The 19,673-nt window shown below is 53.0% G+C and overlaps 1 protein-coding gene across 6 annotated transcripts in view; it reads left to right on the top strand.

Annotated features, from left to right (window-relative positions):
* The first annotated feature begins 8,191 nt into the window (after positions 1 to 8,191).
* SPATA20 (spermatogenesis associated 20) overlaps positions 8,192 to 19,673 on the top strand; it is a 45,696-nt gene continuing 34,214 nt past the window's right edge. The window contains exons 1-7 of one of the 6 annotated variants that reach the window (XM_089771896.1): positions 8,256 to 8,347; positions 11,664 to 11,953; positions 16,842 to 16,979; positions 17,321 to 17,385; positions 18,108 to 18,262; positions 18,396 to 18,539; positions 19,006 to 19,207. In XM_089771896.1, coding sequence (XP_089628022.1) covers positions 11,922 to 11,953; positions 16,842 to 16,979; positions 17,321 to 17,385; positions 18,108 to 18,262; positions 18,396 to 18,539; positions 19,006 to 19,207 — 736 coding nt within the window. In that variant the 5' untranslated portion in view covers positions 8,256 to 8,347; positions 11,664 to 11,921. Of the gene's footprint in view, positions 8,348 to 10,606; positions 11,954 to 12,032; positions 12,052 to 16,476; positions 16,603 to 16,841; positions 16,980 to 17,320; positions 17,386 to 18,107; positions 18,263 to 18,395; positions 18,540 to 19,005; positions 19,208 to 19,673 lie in introns of those variants that run through there. The other 5 variants (XM_089771894.1, XM_075903778.2, XM_089771895.1 and 2 more) reach the window with 5 other exon arrangements.

Here is a 19,673-nt window from a genome sequence, read left to right as displayed (position 1 = left end):
CGCCAAGTGGCTGTGAGCCTCTCCCAATTCTGAACTGCAACAGGGGGCCAAATGGTCAGAGGTGTAAATCAGAGCAGTTGGGCTTCCCCCTTGGGCAGCTGCAGCCCAGAATCCCTGGTGCAATGGGCCACGCGCCATGTTCCTGGGACATGCCCTGCACCAGGCCTGGCAAGGAACCAGCATGTGGCGATGCGGACAGCAACCATCCTGGCACATCCCCAGCCCCCCACCTCTTGCAGGCTGTTTCTGGCTTGTGCCTGCCAGTGCAGAGGCACGTAGGCTCTGGAGCAGGGATGAAGATCTCACTGTTGATCTTTTCTCTTGCCAGTGCTGGGGGCTTTTTGCTTCCCATTCTTGAGAAACGCCCTGCTTTCCCCCCTCCAGCTGCGAACACCCTCCTCCCGCCCTGGAGTGCTCTCTAGCCTGGCCCAGCTGCTCCTTGTCCCCACAGGGCATCTTTTGCCAGGACTTTCTGGGTGAGTTTGCAGAGCAGGAGTTTGAGCCGTTCCCAGGGTTAGAGCAAAGGGGGCTCTCTCTTCAAAAGAATGAACCAGAGACTTGCTGCCTTGAGCTTGGAAAGACGGGGATTGTTTCTGAGTGAGCCAGGCCATTGCGTGGTCACTGCGAGGCACATCCTGTGTGGGTTTCAGTGCTGGCTTCGAGTGTATTTCTGCCATTTGGGCTCTTGCCCCACTGTGTTCCCTTGGCAGCTCTTCGGTTTGTTGTTTGCCTGCTTGGGGGACGTGGGCATGTCAGCTCCATCTTCTGCTGTGGAACAATAAACATAGCCAGCATCTGTCAGCTCTCGAGAAGTCTCAGCTACAGCCTTCGGTCTGAGCTGCCTTTACATTTAGTCAGAGAGGCCACCATGGAGCTGGTCTAGGCTGGGATCCTCCCTTGCAACAGCAGTGACAGTGCCTTAGCAGGGCAAAAGAGACCGAGGAGCATGAATGGCTGTTTAATGTCCAGCTGGAACACACAATATTCCTTCTAATAGGAAATCAGAGCCTGCTTCTTTGTGTCATTTTTCTTGGGGTGCCCGGGACTGAATCATCTCACCCCTGGCCTCCAGCCAGAGGGAGTCTGGCCTGAAATGCCTGGTATCTGCACCCTAACAACCTTAGCCTGTCAGCCACTTGACTACTCCCTTCCAGGTTGTGACAGCCCTGACTTTGCCTTGCAGGTTAACAGTACCTGCTGCAACCCATTCCCCGAGTCCCTTTGAAGTGCTCCTTGCGATAGCTGGTTCCTGACACTGGCTACTCAGAAATCCCAGATCCTGTCCAGAAGGAGCAGTGGGCCCTAGGGTGCCAGTTTTTCCTTAGTGCCCCCCATACAGCACACAGCACTTGTAATAAAACACAAGGGCTATGTCTACACTGGCAGCTTCTTGTGCAAGAACAGCTGTTCTTGCGCAAAAACTTGCTGGCTGTCTACATTGCATGCGTGTTTTTGCACAAGTAAATTTACAGTCTAGCGTTGCAAAACAGGGCTTCTTCCGGAGGAGTTATTCCTCTCCCCACGAGGAATAAGCCCTCTTGCGCAAGAGCCCTTCCACAAGAGGGCAGTGTAGACAGGCAACATGAAATTCTTGCGCAAGAAGCCCCTATGGTTAAAATGGCCATCAGAGCTTTCTTGCGGAAGAGAGCGTCCACACTGCCATGGATGCTCTTGTGCAAAACCACATCTCTTGTGCAAAAGCACATGCCAGTGTAGACGCTCTCTTGTGGAAGACTTTTTGCGCAAGAACTCTTCTGCAAAACAGTCCTTGCGCAAGAAGCTGCCAGTGTAGACGTAGCCAAGAAGGTTTATTTAAGGGTGATGATTCTGCTAGAAACAAGGAGGGATGGAGACAAATGTTCCAATACAAAACCATAAACTGCAAGCCAGGGTCCACACTTACTTACCAGCTGCCTTTCCTAGCTAATAAGGTAAGATGCCTCCTTCCCCCTCAGAGGTCAGTCTGTTGCAGAACTGACTTGTGGGAAACAGGATCCACTCCCCCAGTCCCTAGGATGTCTGCTCAGTAAATAGATCCAGGAGGCCTTTCCCCACCCTGTGTTATACTGAAATTGTCTGTTGCCTTTATCCTGAGCCAGGGTGATCTCTCTCCCCCCACCCCATCTGTTGTAATGTTCCTATTTTATCTCCAAGCAATTTTGATTTTCTGCGGTTGTCTCTGATGGTTTTTCATTGAAAGTCTTGGGGTGGAACACAGCTAGATAATTGAGCCTGGCATTACACCAGAAGCTAATCAGGGCAGGGGGTGGCGGCAGAGCACAGCAAGGGGTGGTGGGCTGCTAACAGTGCACGAACAGAGCCTGACATCTCGGAAGCAATCCGAAAGGAGGGGCAACGTGGGAAGCTGACATGGCCTCAGAAAAAATAACCCAGTGCAACAAGTTGTTATATCTGAGTTTTCAGTAACAATCAAGCCAGGACATAAAGCAACAAAGACATGAAAACATTTCAAGCCATCCCATGGGGAAGAAGCGAATCTTATACTCCAAGTCTCACAGGGGCCTGCCTTGGCAGTCCTGAAATCTGCTCTGCATGTGGATCTTTTCTGCTGCAAAAGCTTTTTTGGTAAATATTACATAACACCCTCCCCCCTCACCTCCACCCGCATAGGCACAGCAGGAACAAACTAGAAACAATCTACCTGGGCTTAGCAGGACAATCAATTTAGTCAGGCTCCCTGTGCTCCCAGCTCTGCAGCTACATAGTCCGCATCAGACGCCAAGTGTTTGGCAGCTCAGATCAGCTCACTAAGGTGCTGACGCTGGGCTTTGGGGAGATGATCACTCATCTGGCCATTGCCAAGCAGTGCTGCCTGTTTCATACCTCACGACAACAAATGATTAAGACCCTTTTCGCTTCACATCCTGCAGCAAACAAACATGGACTCGGGGTGGGGAGAAAGCCAGCCCATTGCAGCACCAAATCAACCCTCTTAGCAGAAATGTGCTTTGCCGCCCACGGTCTCATTAATAAATGCCAGTAACGGGACAGCCTTTTGCTTTCCCAGGCATCTTTTTTCTCCTCACTGCTGCACAAATAGGAAATCGATGCTCAAGAGCCAACAAGACACAGCTGGGGGTTAATGTGGCCCAGTCCTTTGCCTCTTTGGTGTGAGCTGGGGATGTGTATATGTGTCAAGGTGCAGGGTAATCAGTGGCACTTAAAAGCAGATCAATGCCAAGCAGTTAACTGAATATTAAGGCAGCTGCAGAATGAGTCTGCAGCAACCTCCTTGGTTCAGAAAAGCCGCTGTTGGAAGGAGTAGGGAGAAAAGACACCACAAATACATCAAGCTTTGTTATTTTTCTCCATCCGGTGTGGGACTACACACAAGGAGGAACCAGCCACGCAGAGCTAGTGTGTGATGTGATGTAGGATGTCAGGTGTTCTCTACTGTGGCACTCAACTTTCTGACAGATTGTCCTCTATGTCCTGGATGAATTTTATTAATATAGCCTCCTGGTTTCTCTGGGTGAGACATCACATTACTGTAGCTGAGGAGTAAACACAAATGATTGGGAGCTGTTCTCTGACTGCATGTGCATAATTCACGTGGCGGATCATTAGGAGCATCCAGAGGATGGAAATACAGCCCTTGGGCCATATTGTGAGCTCATAGACAAGGAATCTTTCTCTGTTGGTTTCTCAAAAGACCTTGGTTTCCTGGCAGTCCTGAAGTGGATACCAATCTTAAGAAGGACTGGCTACTCAAGCAAGTTCATTGCTTCCTGGCCTTCAGGACCATGAAGGACTCATAGATAATACTTAGCATTTAGTGAGTGGTTTCCACCCATAGATCTTAAAGCACTATACAAAAGCAGGGCACCAGCATAATCCCCATTTCATAAATGAATCAAGTTGAGGGCTGGATTTTTAAAGCTATTTAGGCGCCTAACGATGCAACTAGGCACTTTATGAGCTTTTCAAAAGCACCTAGGTGTCAAACTGCAAATGAGATCAAGTTATCTTGTGTTATTGACACTCAAATTACATCTGCTGGGTTAGCCAAACTCGAGGGAGGGCATCCAAGCTACAACAAGGGATGGATCATGGGATGATCACCTGTTCTGTTTATTCCTGCTAAGCCGTGAGCATTGGCCACTGTAGGGAGACAGGATATTGGTTTAGATGAACCTTTGGCCTGGCCCAATGTGGCTGTTCTGATGAATTAGCACATGAGTTACAATGTCCCTGCTGGCACTGCACTCATTCACGTGAGTCATTAACACTTCTAAGGTTATATCCCTCAGTTCTTCTTTGCCCAGCAGAAAGTGGAGCCACTCTATGGATTCTTTCCCAGTGAACTGTGGAGAAAGTTGTCTGTCCTTTCTGCATGCCTGTGTGGGACTGTGGGAAGGCGTTGGAAGACTAAGGGCACTCTAATGATGCTTGCCAGAAACCACGCTAGAATGCTTGTGTTAGCAACTGATGAGTTCCACCTTTGGCCTATACCCTGGTGAGCCAGCCAACTTGAGGAAATGGTACCACGGCATGTGAGTTAAAGGCTTTATACGTGGAAGTGACTCAGGTTAGAGGGCAACACTTGAGTTATAACACGAATTAACTTGGGAGTGAAGAGAAACCTGTTAGGGCTGCCCTATCCCTCCAGCTGTGCTGGCTTTTTAAGAGTCATGTTACTGGCACTGTTTGTGGGGGAGGGATTGGTGCGTGGGTTCAGGAGTCAAGTTACCAGCAACAATCAAGCCAGGCAGTGACTGGTGATGTTGTAGTAGAATCAAGGCTTAAGGTTCCTTTGGAAAATCCCACCTCAGATCTCTGCTGCTCCATCAATGAAGAAAACAACAAAGGCAGGAAGTGCTGACATGAGAGACCCACTAGAGTTAACTGCCCACAGGAAAAGTAAATAAATTAAATAGACAAGGGCTACTCTGTTCCTGTGAGCCTAAATTTATAGGATTAGTGAACATAAACTGATAGCTTTGAATATACACTCTGAAAAGAAACAGTGTTGCAGCCCCCGGGATGAACATATCCCTGATGCATCGCTCCATTGACTAAATGCTTGTTCGACCTGACTACACTGGAGTTACACAAGGGATGAAATTGGCCTTTTACTTATGGTGGGTGATAAAACCACTTTGCCTCCTGCAGAAGGTTTCAGTCACTGTAATGTCACAGATCAAGAACGGGTTGTTTTGAAGTGATCTGGCACCGACAGTTCTTGATGATTCTAGAATGAGTAAGGAGGAGCAGGGACATTCTCCTACAGTCATTCTGACAAGCTGGCATGCTGTGATCAAGCTACAGTGAAGGATCAGCGATGTTCTATGCAACTTGTGCAGAAATGTGGAAAATGGGCCAGGCTATGGATGGGAAGTGGCAGATAGTGGTGGCAGGTCTTTTTGGCCACAACCCCCAGCATAAGGGCACAGAGATATTAGTGACCTGGGGAGGGGTAGAGGAAAAGGAACCAAAAAAATTAGTGGGAGTAGTGTGGCTTTTTTTATTAACAGGAAAAAAGGTGTGTACTTATCTTGTGCTGGCTAATATGAAGTAAAATCCTAGGAAGACAAGGCAGTGGTAGCAGTAACACATTAGCGGGTGGTGACAAATCCAGGTTCCCCCATTTGTTAATGTGTGAAAACTACAGGCTGCCCGGTCTTCCCTAGAATTTCACCTCAGGTTAATTACCTCATGTTAGCTAGCAGGCGTTTAAGACACACCTTTTCCCCACTTATGTGGTGAGCAGTGTTCCCTGTAAGCTGTGCACTTAGGTGGCCACTCAGGAGAGATTCAGATGCCGCCGATTAGCAGAGTGCCCACAACTGGCTGCATCTGTTTCAACTGGTGGTGCACATCTGCATATGGCTTGACCACTTACCAAAATCTTGGAGTAGCCCCTAGTGGGGAGAGGTAGTGGCTATGGTAGAAATTTGGATTATCGCCAACTCTTGTGATTTTTGTCATCTCATGATATTTGGCATTTTTTTGGGACGCCTCAGCTCCTGAAGTCACATGAATCTCACCTTTCATTTTTAAAAAAAAGGACATTTCTATCTCTCATGCTTGCAAAGAAAAACTGGAAAATGTGAACCCCGCCCTCTAAAGGTTCAGTGCCCAGAACATGAATAAAGAGTCTTCAATTGTATTACTGTTTTCAATCTCCTGATTCTGAGAGCTCTGACTCGTGATTTTTGAATGCTTGGTGTTGCCAATACTGGGATTGGTCTGAACGGGGCACTGTTGTAGGTGGGAACTTTGTGCCCAGTGCTGGATGATCATCAGGCCCTTATCTGATGCCTAACGTCACACAAACAGTATCCAGACAGTGTAGGCTTTGCTGTGCCTTGTAATTCAGCAGTGATGGCATAAGAATGGCCATCTGGGGTTGGACCAATAGTCCACCTAGCCCAATATCCTGCCCTCTAATGGGCTGGTGCCAGATGCTTCAGAGGGAATGAATAGTGATCCCTTCTTGGTCTCCCAGACCTAGCTTGTAGCAATCAAAGGTTTGAGGACACCCAGAGTGTGGGGCTACCTCACTAAATGTCTTGGCTAACAACCTATGACTCACTCTATGGACTCCCTTGCACTCCATGGACTTAGCTTTTTTAATTCATTTTTGAACCGTTATACTTTTGTCTTCACATCAACCCCTGGCAATGAGTTCCACAGGTTAATGCTGTGTTGCACAAAGTTTTCCCTTTTGCTTGCAAGCAGTGGGTGAAGGTAGGGTTGGGGAGGCAAGCCCCTTTCCCCCTCCATCCAGTGCATGGCCCGACCCTCCCCTGCCCCAGAGCATGGGGAGGACTGGCAGCATGTGGTCCCAGCTTCCCCTGAGACCCAGAGCATGGGGATGATGGATGCTTGGGGGCTGCCAACACTCAGCCCCCAGTAGACCAACAGTAAGCATCTGGGGGTGGAGTCTTGGTGGAGCTAGGCTGACGGTTTGGGAAAGCAATGCCTTCCCTGCCTATGATACCCGCCGCCCGTGCTAGTGCCTCTTAATTCATTGGGTGACCCCCGGTTAACAGGCCTGGGCAGGTGGTCCCGTAACGGGATCTGATCAGCCCCATCCTGGGAACAGGCCCTAGGCCAGCCTGACGAGAAGATTGTAGTCAGGGGCTCAAACCCCAAAGGCTCACATGGTTCCACAGGCTCATCGCCAGTCACCTCACAGACAGGTTCACCCCATTGTGGGGGCTCAGCCTCACAGTCACCCCCAAAGCCAGGGTCACTCATCCCCGGGGGCTCAGCCAATCACCCCCAGAGCCAGGGTCACTCATCTCCGGGGGCTCAGCCACAGTCACCCCCAGAGCCAGGGTCACTCATCCCCGGGGGCTCAGCCAGTCACCCCCAGAGCCAGGGTCACTCATCCCCGGGGGCTCAGCCAGTCACCCCCAGAGCCAGGGTCAGGCCCCCGGGGGGCTCAGCCAGTCACCCCCAGAGCCAGGGTCAGGCCCTCGGGGGGCTCAGCCAGTCACCCCCAGAGCCAGGGTCAGGCCCCCGGGGGGCTCAGCCAGTCACCCCCAGAGCCAGGGTCACTCATCCCCGGGGGGCTCAGCCAGTCACCCCCAGAGCCAGGGTCCGGTCCCCGGGGGGCTCAGCCAGTCGCCCCCAGAGCCAGGGTCAGGCCCCCGGGGGGCTCAGCCAGTCACCCCCAGAGCCAGGGTCAGGCCCCCGGGGGGCTCAGCCAGTCACCCCCAGAGCCAGGGTCAGGCCCCCGGGGGGCTCAGCCAGTCACCCCCAGAGCCAGGGTCAGGCCCCCGGGGGGCTCAGCCAGTCACCCCCAGAGCCAGGGTCAGGCCCTCGGGGGGCTCAGCCAGTCACCCCCAGAGCCAGGGTCAGGCCCCCGGGGGGCTCAGCCAGTCACCCCCAGAGCCAGGGTCACTCATCCCCGGGGGGCTCAGCCAGTCACCCCCAGAGCCAGGGTCCGGTCCCCGGGGGGCTCAGCCAGTCGCCCCCAGAGCCAGGGTCAGGCCCCCGGGGGGCTCAGCCAGTCACCCCCAGAGCCAGGGTCACTCATCCCCGGGGGGCTCAGCCAGTCACCCCCAGAGCCAGGGTCCGGTCCCCGGGGGGCTCAGCCAGTCGCCCCCAGAGCCAGGGTCAGGCCCCCGGGGGGCTCAGCCAGTCGCCCCCAGAGCCAGGGTCAGGCCCCCGGGGGCTCAGTTGCCCCGGGGCGGGCAGCAGCCTTAGCCGCGGCCGGGCTCCCCTCCCCGGCTCTTGTCCCGGCTGCCGCCCCCTGCCGGCCTCCCTGCCCCTCCGCAAGCAGAGCGCGGAGCAGGGCGCTAGCGGCGGCCATGATCTCCGCCCCCGTCCTGCGCTGCCTGCTGCCCCGCCGGGCCGGCGCCGCCTGGACCCGCAGGTACCGGACAGAGCCCGGGGCCAGCCGGCTCAGGGATGCGACCCGCGCCGGGTGCCCGAGGCCAGTATTGACATGGGCACAGCCCGCCCCCCAGGGCGCCCCCCTCCCGGGGCCGGGCCAAAGGGGGCGTGGTTCGCTCTGCCCGGGGCACCCCCCAGCCCCGTCGGCTTGGGGGAGGGAGGTTGCTCTGCCTGACCCCCACCTGCCTGGAACGGGTGCAAGGGGGGGGGGGTTCTGTGGCCCGGTGGGGTCCGGCTTTGCCCCGCTCCACGCGAGGTTGCTCTGTGGGACCCAGTCGGATTCCTGCCCCTGCGCCCTGTCCGGAGCTGGGGGCGCGGCTCTGTCCAGCCTGGGGGTTGCCCTGGCTCCTCTTGGGTTCAGGCCACAGAAAGGCTGGGGAGGGCAGGGGCACGTGTGGTTGGCTTTGGTGGAGTCACCCTGCCTTGTTGTGAGACTGACAGCTGGGTGGTTTTGTCTGACCCAGCAGGAGCCCACTCGCTGTCTGCGGTACTGGTCCGGGGGTTCACACAGTGACCCATCCAGTAGCATTCCCCTGTCTGTCATTGGCACTGATCCATTGGGGGCAGCGTCCTGCCCAGCCCGTTGCTGCCTGTGATCCCTTAACAGGCTCCGCCTAGATTGGCCCAGAGAGAGTCACTGTCATACCCAAGCCTATTGCCCTGCCTGCTGCATTTCCTATGAGGCCTGTTTTGTAATCTAGCTGCACCTGAGAGGCCCATAGTGCTGAGCGCTATACACACGGGCTACGTCTAGACTGGCATGATTTTCCGCAAATGCTTTTAACGGAAAAGTTTTTCCGTTAAAAGCATTTGCAGAAAAGAGCGTCTAGATTGGCACAGACGCTTTTGCGCAAAAGCACTTTTTGTGGAAAAGCGTCCGTGTCAATCTAGACGCGGTTTTGCACAAGAAAGCCCCGATCGCCATTTTCGCCATCGGGGCTTTTTTGCGCAAAACAGTTTTTAGCTGTCTACACTGGCCCTCTTGCGCAAATACATTTGCGGTAAGAGGGCTTTTTCCCGAACGGGAGCAGCATAGTATTTGATGAAGAACACTGACAATCTTACATTAGATCATCAATGTTCTTGTGCAAATTCAAGCGGCCAGTGTAGACAGCTGGCAAGTTTTTCCACAAAAGCAGCTGCTTTTACAGAAAAACTTGCCAGTCTAGACGCAGCCACGGAGTGAAATGACAGGCTGTGCCCCCTAACGCTCACACAGGGGTGGGCAATCATTTTTGATGAGAGGGGCACTCCAAGATTTTGGTAAGTGGTCAAAGGCTGCACTTTTCTATAGAGGGTCTGGGTAGGGATGTTAGCAAGTAGTCGACGAGTAAGCTTATTGGATCGTTGACTGGAGTATTGACTACTTGCCCCCCCCACCTCTATAGGAGGCAGCAAGGGCGTGGGGTCAGGAGCTGGTGCTGGGGAGAGTCAGTGTAAAAGTCAGTTCCCCCCCCAGCACCAGCTCTGTGGTGCTTTCTGTCCCCCCCCCCCAGAGTGGGGGGGGGGGATGCGGGATGCCTGCAGCAGGCCGAGGCTCACTGTGGGTAAAGGCTGCTCCAGCGGCAGCCCCTGTCCGTGGGGGGGCCCAGCTCCCTGCTGGGATTCCCCGTGGACAGGGACTGCTGCCGAAGCAGTTTCCCCTATCTCCCCCCCCACTGCTGTTAGGAGTGGGGGGAGGGGGGAGGCGACACCGCAGAGCTGGTGTTGGGGGGAACTGGCTTTTAAATAGGGCTGGCCGTGGCCAACGGGCTGCTGGACTTAGTGCAAGCCAGGACCGAGCCGGACAACTCTTACTACATTTAAAATGCAGAGCTGCAGCGCGGGTGCCTCCCGGAGCCAGTGTGAACCGGGATGCTCAAGCCAGCTCCTGGAGCTACCCCTGCAGTGGCTTTGCAGAGTGGTCTTTATTGACTAATCGTGTATTCGATACAAATTGTATCAACTACACAATTAGTCAGATAATTGCAATTTAACATCCCGAGGTCTGGGGTCTGGGACAGAGGTTGGGTGCAGAAGGGAGCTTGAGGTAGTTGACTGGGGTTCAGGAGAGGGAGTAGGGTCTGAGAGGACGTTTGGGTGAAGGGGGAGGTTGTGACCTGGGGCAGGGAATTGGGGTGCAGAATCCGGGAGGGAATATGGGTGCAGGAGAGGATTCTGGCCTGGGGAGAGGTGTAGGAGGGGGTGCAGAGTCTGGGAGGGAGTTGTGATCTTGTGAAAAGGGGTGTAGAGGGTTTGAGCAGTAACCTGGCGTGCTGGGGTGTGTGGGAGTTGGGGTGTGTGGGGGGTGCCAGATGCAGGCTGTGGCCAGGAGATGCTTACCTAGGTGTCTCCCAGCCAGCAGCCCAGGGGAACCCTGAGACAGGCTCCGTGCCCACCGCAGCCCAAGGCTCAAAGTGTCTGGCTGCGCATATGTCTCTCTGCATTGTGTGCAGGGGAGAGAAGGGAAACGTCACACGCTGTCCCCACCCCAGCCCAATCATTGTCCCCTTCCTATCCACCCCATGGAGCAGCCAGCTGCTTGGAGCAGCCTGGGGCTGTGGCAGGCAGGGAGCCTGCGAGGTAGGTGGGGAGGGCCCCAGGCTGGATCCAAAGGCTTGGCGTGCCAGATCTGGCCTGCTGGCTGTGGCTTGCTCATCCCTGAGCTAACGTGTTAAGTGCACAAGAGACAACTAGGAGATTCAACAAACAGAAAGGGATGGGGCTATGTAAGGTTCCCTATTTGCCGTACTACTAGTCAAGACAATTCACCGGCCTCCATGCATCCCTGTTTCTCCTTTGTCATCCCTTGTACAGAGAGGTCCCTTCATCTCAGTGTGAGAGTAAGGTCTGGTCTACACTGGGAGTTTAGGTCGAACTTACCCGTAGTAGGTGGATTTTCTAAACAAGGAGTCCATATCACCAAGCCCGTTCTGTCAACTTTAAGGGCCGTTAAAGTTGATTTTGGCACTCCTGCTTTCACGAGGAGTAACGCTAAATCCGGTCTTGCATGGTTGACTTTACGGTAGTGCAGATGCAGTACTGTGAAAGTTGACTTTCTTGGACGCTGGGAGGTGTCCCACAGTGCCCTGTTGTGACTGCTCTGGCCAGAACTGTCAATGCTATTGCTCGCCAGGTGAACAGGAACAGCCCCGGGAAAATTTGATTTTCATTTTCTGTGTGGCCAGCGTGGCAGGCAGCACACCCGAGCAGCACAGATGACCATGAGTTCCCAGGGTTGCCGATGAGCACCAGCATGGAGCGTGCAGGAGATCCTGGATCTCATTGCTGTGGGGGAGGGGAATTTGTTCCCGCAGATCTACGAACCAGAGAAAGAAATGCAGATATCTACGCCAAGATCGCTAGGGCCATGAGGGAGAAAGGAAACACCAGGGATGCCCAGCAGTGCCGAGTGAAAATAAAGGAACTGAAGCAGTCATACCAAAAGACAAAGGAGGCAAAGTCTGGATCATCACTGCAAACATGCCGCTTCTGAGGCAGGGACCTGACCAACTTTCCTAGCCAGTCCATGGATTCCTCCCAAGACACTCATCAGGCAGCCTCGGACAGCATGGATGAGGAAGACGAGGAGGAGAATGGTCAGCAGGCGAGTGAGGGCAAGCAATGTCACCGAGAGCCAAGAGCTTTTTATAACTTTTGAGGGCATCTCACAGTTGGGCCTTAATCCCAGGGAAGGCACTTCTGGTCAGGTCACATTTTTTAGCCTGCTAAACGTGGGTTAAGGCAGTTGGGTCTGATCTGTGGCGGCCACTGTGCCTAAACAGCAGTGGGAGGAGGTGCCCCTGGAACAGCTTGTTAATGTGTCTGTAGATGGAGCAGGAATCCTCCCTGCACATCTCCACAAAGCTCTCCTAGAAGGACTCTCTCATCCTTCTCACGAGGCTTCTGGGGAGGCCAGCGGTATTCCATCCACGGTAGGATCCTTCCCATGCCAGGCCAGCAGGAAGTGGTCTGGCGTCATTGCAGCACAAAGCATTGCAGCATGAGGCCCAGGTTTCTGGTCAAATTGAATCAGCATCAGCTCCCTGTCACTCTGTGTGATTCGCACGTGGCAACCTGGGTGAAGCAGGGAAGCTAATAGCTGATCCCTCTGCAGTAAACTTCTGTTTGCTCATCCTCAATGAATCATGTTGTGGGCCCCTGCTCTGCCGCCATGCCTGGACACCCTCTCTCCTACCGTCCACATGCTCCTGTGGGGAGAAAGTTGAGCTCTCCCAGCAAACGGGGGGTGCCAAACACACAGGCGCTGTGTAAGCCCTACCCTGCTGCTATGCTGCTGAAACCTTCCCTTTAAACACCCAAAAGCACATGCTACCACCATTCTGTAGTTGAACTGCTCCTGACTGAGGTCCAGGCTGCCCGTGTACGGCTTCATGAGCCATGGGAGCAAGGGGTAGGCTGGATCTCCAAGGATCACTATGGGCATTTCAATGTCTCCGATTTTAATTTTCGTTTCTGAGAAGAAAGTTCCAGCTTGTAGCTTTTTGAAGAGACAGGAATTGCTGAAGAGGTGTGTGTCATGCACCTTTCCTGACATCCCACGTTGATGTTGGTGAAATGGCCCTTGTGATCCACCAACACTTGCAGCACCATTGAGAAGTACCCCTTGTGATTTATGTACTCTTCGGCAAAGTGGTCAGGGGCCAATATGGGAACGTGGGTTCCGTCCACAGTTAGGGAACCACATTGTGGCAAAGCTATCCACTATGTCCTCCATGTTTCTCAGACTCACTACCCTCCATAGCAAAAGGGTAAGATTGCCTTGGCGACAGATCCAAGATTTCCCCACTTCGAACTGATTCCCAACTGACCGGTAGCAAGCTTCTATATGTCAGTTGACATGAGCTTCTCCACTCTCAGAGCGGGTCTCATTCTGGCAATGCTGTGCTTCAGGGTGGGGGAAAGCCATTCGCAAACTTCCATGAAAGTGGCCTTTTGCATATGGGAGTTGTGCAGCCCTTGCTGATTGTTCCATACCTGTGTCACTGTGTGGTCCCACCAGTCTATGCTTGTCTGATGGCACCAGAACCGGCGTTCCACTGTGCCCAGAGGATTGAATGTGGTGGCATTTGCCCGTTGCTCAACTCAGGCACTTCATGGCCTCCTGAGATTCGTCCTTGTTCCAGTGGACCCTCAATACACTCTGGACATACTCCAGCATTAGGCGCGCCTTGGTTAATAGCATTATCCTAATGCTTTGATGCTCAACTGGATCCACAGTGGGTTCCATGCTTACGCTGCTATAGCATCTGCATGGAGAACCAGGGGGAAAAAAGGGTGTGAAAAGACTGTTTGATGTTGCTCTCAAGTGCGGGGGGAGGGAAGAGACGAGTGCATTATGGGACGCTGAGGACATGTACCCAGAACCACCTGCTGGTCCCAGTGTGCACTGAGAGCATAACCCGGAATGCAAAGGGGCACAGGCACTGTGGGATAGCTACCCACAGTGCATTGCTCTCAAAGTCAACAGTAGCCACCCTACTGGAGATGTGCTACTTCGAACTACATTGAATTCTTGTGCCCAATGGGGATATGTTCCTTTGACTTTACAAAATCGGAGCTAAAATATCAACCTTAATAAATTTGGCCTAATTCCTCGGTGTAGACATGGTCTAAGTGTTCTCTACAGCTAGAGCTGATCCAGTATTGCACCTGGGGCTTATCTGATCCCCAGTCCTCATATTTGATGCTATGCCAGTGCCTGTACATCTGCCTGACGCAGCATTGAATTGTTGTGGGCTGCAGTCTTCGGTGCTGATCCCAGACTCTGTGTAATGTCAACATCACCCAATTCTAATCCCCTAGATGAGTATCTACTCCACCAGTCTTGTCTTCTCTTGGCCCAAACTTTGCAGTTAACCTTCCCTTTCATCCTTCTCTTCTCTTTTGTCCTTGCTCTGTCTCCCATATCCCCCCTACACCCAGAACCCACTTCCGGGCCTGCTCTATCCAATCTCCATCCTCTCCTCCACCTTCATAGCCCGTTTTAGGAGTTAGTTACTCCATTCACAAGTCCCACTGGCCCCTTGCTCTCCTCTGAAATGGTGGCAAGAGAGTGAGAAAGGATGAGCCCCACAAAAAGTCTGAGCCCCAAGAGATAAGGTGGCCCCATCGAGCTCACTTAATTACTTGTGTAGAATCATAGAACACTAGAACTGGAAGGGACCTTGTTACATCATCAAGTCCAGTCCCCGGCCCTCACAGCGGGACCCAGTACCATCTAAACCATCCCTGATCAATGTCTGTCTAACCTGCTTTTAAATATCCCCAGAGATGGAGATTCTACAACTCCCCTAGGCAATTTATTCCGGTGTTTAACCACCCTGACAGTTAGGAAGCTTTTCCTAATGTCCAATCTAAACCTCCCTTGCCCATTACTTCTCGTCCTATCCTCAGAGGCCAAGGAGAACAATTTTTCTCCCTCCTCCTTGTGACACCCTTTGAGATACCTGAAGACCGCTCTCGTGTCCCCTCTCAGTCTTCTCCTTTCCAAACTAAACTTCCTATGTTACTTCTATCCTTTGTTGGCTTGTGGCCTGTTTCGGTTGGGAACTCTGAGAAGAGACCTTGTCTCTGGATCAGTGTGAGGAGCACCTGGCATATTTTGGAGGTGTGTAATTTAGGGATGTAAGAGTAGTCGAGTCATCTACTCTCATTTCCCCCTGCCCCCACTTGCTGCTGCTGTATCAGAGGCGACGAAGGAAATAGGAGCCGGTGCTGAGGTGAGCTGGCTTAAAATCTGTTCCCCCCCCAGCACTGTCTCTGTTCCCACTCCCTGTTGCCTCTGTCAGAAGCAGCAAGAGGAGGGGGGCAGGGGAGGCGACTCTGGCAGCAGCCCCTGTCCGTGGTGGGGTCCCAACTTCCTGCAGGGATCCTCAGCAGACAAAGGCTGCCGCTGCAAAGCAGCCCTTGTCCACGGCTAGGTGCCACAGACGGGGGCTGCTTTGCAGGCAGCAGTACCTGATCCCTCCGGACGGGGGCTGGTACCACCTGGGCAGGGGCTGGTACTGCCAGGCCAGGCAGCCCTGCTCAGTCCCAGCTTGCACCGGGACCAAACCGCACTGCGGCTCTGCAATTTAAAAGGCAGGAGTCAGGCAGCCTGCTCTCCCCCCTCCTCCCCGCCCCCGCACCAGCTCCTCCTGTGTTTTAAATTGCAGCGCTGCAGTGGAGTTTGGTCCCCGACCCGGCACAAATAGGCATTGAGCTAGACTGCCTGCCCAACCAGCTTCTACTAAATTTAGGAGCCGGGCGGGGAGGCAGCCCAGATCAGTCCCTGCTTGCACCGGGTTGGGGATCAAACCCCGCTGTGGCTCTGCAATTTAAAATGCAGTAGGAGCCGAGGGGCGGCTGCCTGCCTCCTGCCTTTTAAATTGCAGAGCGTTGTGGGGCTGCCTTCCTCTATCGAGTAATCGATAAAAATTCTATCAACTACTCGATTACTAGAAAAACCTAAATGTAACATCCCTAGTGTAAATGGGAAGTCCCGGTTCCTGGTGTCCTCGTGGAGTGCGGGCAAGGCTGTGGCTGGGCGGCCTTTAAAGATCTGTGAGTACAGAAAGGAGAGAAGGTTTTTTGAGGGGGAGGAAATGGTTCAACGCAGAGGACTGAGGGCTGAGTATCCGTAAGGTGAGAGGAGGTGGTATGTGGTTCAGGCTGGGGCACCGGCTGGAGAGTTGGATGACCTCGGTTCTGTTGCCTCCCCCAGCCTGTGCGCCCTTGGGCAAGTCACTTAGCTTTGCTGGGCCTCGGTTCCCCAGCTGGAAGAGCAGGGAAGATAACTGACTCCTGTCTCACAGGGGTGTTGTGAGGCACTCACATCCTGTGGGGACCAGGTACAAGGACCTGCAGCAGGATGCGCTGGCAGTTCTGAGCTTTACTCAGGTGGATGGTCTGAGTTGGACAGAAAAAGAAGGGTCTTGGTGGGTGCTCAAAGGGGCAGCATACCTATCAGGGGCTGAGGGCTGTAGGGAGAAGAGCCTGCTCAGCAGGGAGCCTTCTGGGGTATGGCTAAGGAGATGGTATTTGTCTGGAGGAGACACAGGCCTCCCCTGCTGTAGCTGTGCACCTGGGCTGTGGGAGCCGCTCTCAGCAGGGCTATGACATAGCTCCTGCATCACAATGGCCTCATTAACACTTTTTCCCCTGCCCACTGGGGGTGTGCTTGAGCTAGCTTTGTGCTGGCAGGGCCTAAGTCACCTCAACTCAAGGGCCCGGACCCCCACGGCAGCCCCAGTGGTTAGTGTCACCGCTCATGACCCCCGCCTTGGGTTTGTGGTGAGGATGCAGTGAGACGAACCGGCAGCATTTACAGATACAGGCTGACCACACTGCTGCCACTAGCTCTCAGGGGATCACAGTGGGCCGGGCAGATGTGTACAGAGGCCACGTGCAATAGTCCTTTGCAGCTCTTGTGACTTACTTGGTTTTGGGGATGAGTGATGCTAACAAACAAATCTTTGTGACTCTTGTCACAGGACCGTGTTTCTGAGAGGGGGCCCAGCCATGGCCACTGGCGGGAAAAGCAGCCAATCTAGCGTCCATCATTATACCAACCGACTGATTAACGAGAAGTCTCCCTACCTCCTCCAGCATGCACACAATCCTGTGGACTGGTGAGAGAGAGCCTTCCCCTCTGCCCTTCCATTTTACCCACAGTGGAGGGTTCCATTTTACCAGCAAATGGTGGCACATTTGTAAATTTATTTCAGCTTAAATGTACAGCCAAAATTTTCCATGTGTTTGTGTGAGAGACAGACAGATAGATGCCCTGGTACTCAGGTTTGTGATAACCTTGTGGAGCCATGTGCTACAATCCAGAGCCCTGAATAGGACTTGATTATCCACAACTAGCACATTTATGGCCTCCCATCATATAACAGGCCCTCAACCACTGTAAAATATATAAAACCCAGAAGCTCCTGTGATGGAAGCCCCTTTCATTCTTTTCTCTCAGGTACCCATGGGGCCAGGAAGCCTTTGATAAAGCAAAGAAAGAAAACAAGCTGATATTTCTGTCAGGTAACCCGACAAGCAAATGCATTTCCCAGTCATGGTTATGTAAATTGCTCCATAAGCCATGTTGCTTTGTCTCAGGCTCGTGTGTGAATCGCACTGGTGGTAGAACCATAGTTTTAGGGCTTGTCTACACAGAGGTTATTCTGTGTAATAAGATAGGGTGTGAACTGAAATTACTATAGCTATTCCGGAATACCTTTCTGTGCGGATACTCTTCATCCAGGATGAGAGCACTGTTTTCAGGTTGTGCTTAGTCCACCTCCAAAGTGGATTAAGCATGGTCAATTCTGGTTAGTTTCCATACATAGACTAGCCCTTAAATGGACGCTAGTTTAAATTGCACAAAATCACACTCTGAAGTGTCCCTTACCTCTGTTTGCCAGAAACTGGGAATGGGGGACCGGGGATAGATCACTTGGGTATCTGTTCTGTTCATTCCCTGGCATTGGCCGCAGATGACAGGAGACTGGGCTTGATGGCCGTTCTAATGTTGTTATCCAACGGGCTCCTCCTTGTTTATGAGCCTCTATCGGCAAAACCATAGGGCTAGAGTTGGAAATGGCAGGGTGACCCTGCGTTCCCCCAAGGCAGACTCATTCCTTGCAGTTTAATCTCCAGGGGCTCTCTTCGGGAGAGCATTCCCCAGTTGATAGATTTCATTAGTAGGGCATTTGTCGCGCTGTTCAGCTTGGAACCTTTCTTTAATTGACAGTGTTTGTTTTCAGTCGGCTACTCCACCTGCCACTGGTGCCACGTGATGGAGAAGGAGTCCTTCAAGAACAAAGAGATTGGCAAGATCCTGAATGACAACTTTGTGTGCATAAAAGTGGATCGGGAGGAGCGGCCAGATGTGGATAAAGTTTACATGAGCTTTGTGCAGGTGAGGAGGTGGGTCTGAAGTGGGACGATGATGAGGGAGGGGACATGCATGACAGGGGTTGTGAAGAGACCCTAGATTAGACACACACTCAGACACCAAGCAGATGGTCACTGATTCACGGATTTTCTTGCAGGCTACCAGCAGTGGAGGGGGCTGGCCAATGAGTGTGTGGCTGACTCCTGATCTCAAACCCTTCATTGGTGGGACATATTTCCCTCCCGAGGACGGAATTTACCAAGTCGGCTTTCGGACGGTGCTGCTCCGAATTGCAGATCAGGTATATGTTTTTCCTGTATGAGATTTTGTGGTCGGCGTTTGGATCCTCATCGGAAAAGTACAGCCCAGAAACCTGGGACAGGGAGGGAACTAGTCATTGCTATTGGCACTGATTGCTTTGGAGGGCTGATGGGGAAAATGGGATGTGGGGTTGGGATAGTGCAGACGTAGGTTGGGGGAACAGGCGAACAAAAGGTGGGGAAAAGTGAGGGGCCAGCTAGTGAGGCAAAACCCCAGTGGATAGACTCTGCATTGGGAAGAGGCACAGAGCTCTGTCTGGGTTAGCAATTGACTGGAATTTATTTGGAGAGGGGAATCGCTAGGTGTGGGAACAAAGAACTGGACTGGGGCCTGAAGACAGAATCTGGATTTGAATAACACAGGGAACTGCGTGAAGAGGGGACAAAGGCCATGAGCAGCTGATGGGGCAAGACTGACCTACCGGCTCTTTCATGGTCTCCTCCTAGTGGGAGCGGAACAAAGACGCCCTTTTGGAGAACAGCCAGAGGATTATGTCGGCACTGCTGGCCAGGGCTGAGGTTGGCATCAGCGGGGAGGAATCGCCCCCACCTTTTCCAGAGGTGATGGCCAAGTGTTTCCAGCAGCTGTCTGAATCGTATGAGGAGGAATACGGCGGCTTTTCGGAGTTTCCAAAGTTCCCCACGCCAGGTCAGTCATCCCCCAGCCGCGTCATCCCACTGAAAGGGTATGTCTACACTACCACTGTAGTTCGAACTAGGGCGGTAATGTAGGCAACCGGAGTTGCAAATGAAGCCCGGGATTTGAATTTCCCGGGCTTAATTTGCATAAAGCCGGGCGCCGCCATTTTTAAATGTCCGTTAGTGCGGACTCCGTGCCGCGCGGCTACACGCGGCACGGACTAGGTAGTTCGGACTAGGCTTCCTATTCTGAACTACCATTACTCCTCGTTTCATGTTTCACTAGGAAGCCTAGTCCGAACTACCTAGTCCGTGCCGCGTGTAGCCGCGCGGCACGGAGTCCGCACTAGCGGACATTTAAAAATGGCGGTGCCTGGCTTTATGCAAATGAAGCCCGGGAAATTCAAATCCCGGGCTTCATTTGCAACTCCGGTTGCCTACATTACCACCCTAGTTCGAACTACAGTGGTAGTGTA

This window comes from Pelodiscus sinensis, chromosome 20, assembly GCF_052426305.1.
Source record: "Pelodiscus sinensis isolate ZL-2025 chromosome 20, ASM5242630v1, whole genome shotgun sequence".
NCBI lineage: Eukaryota > Metazoa > Chordata > Testudines > Trionychidae > Pelodiscus > Pelodiscus sinensis.
The sequence above is the reverse complement of the archived record's forward strand: the minus strand, read 5'-3'. Positions and strand labels throughout refer to the sequence as shown.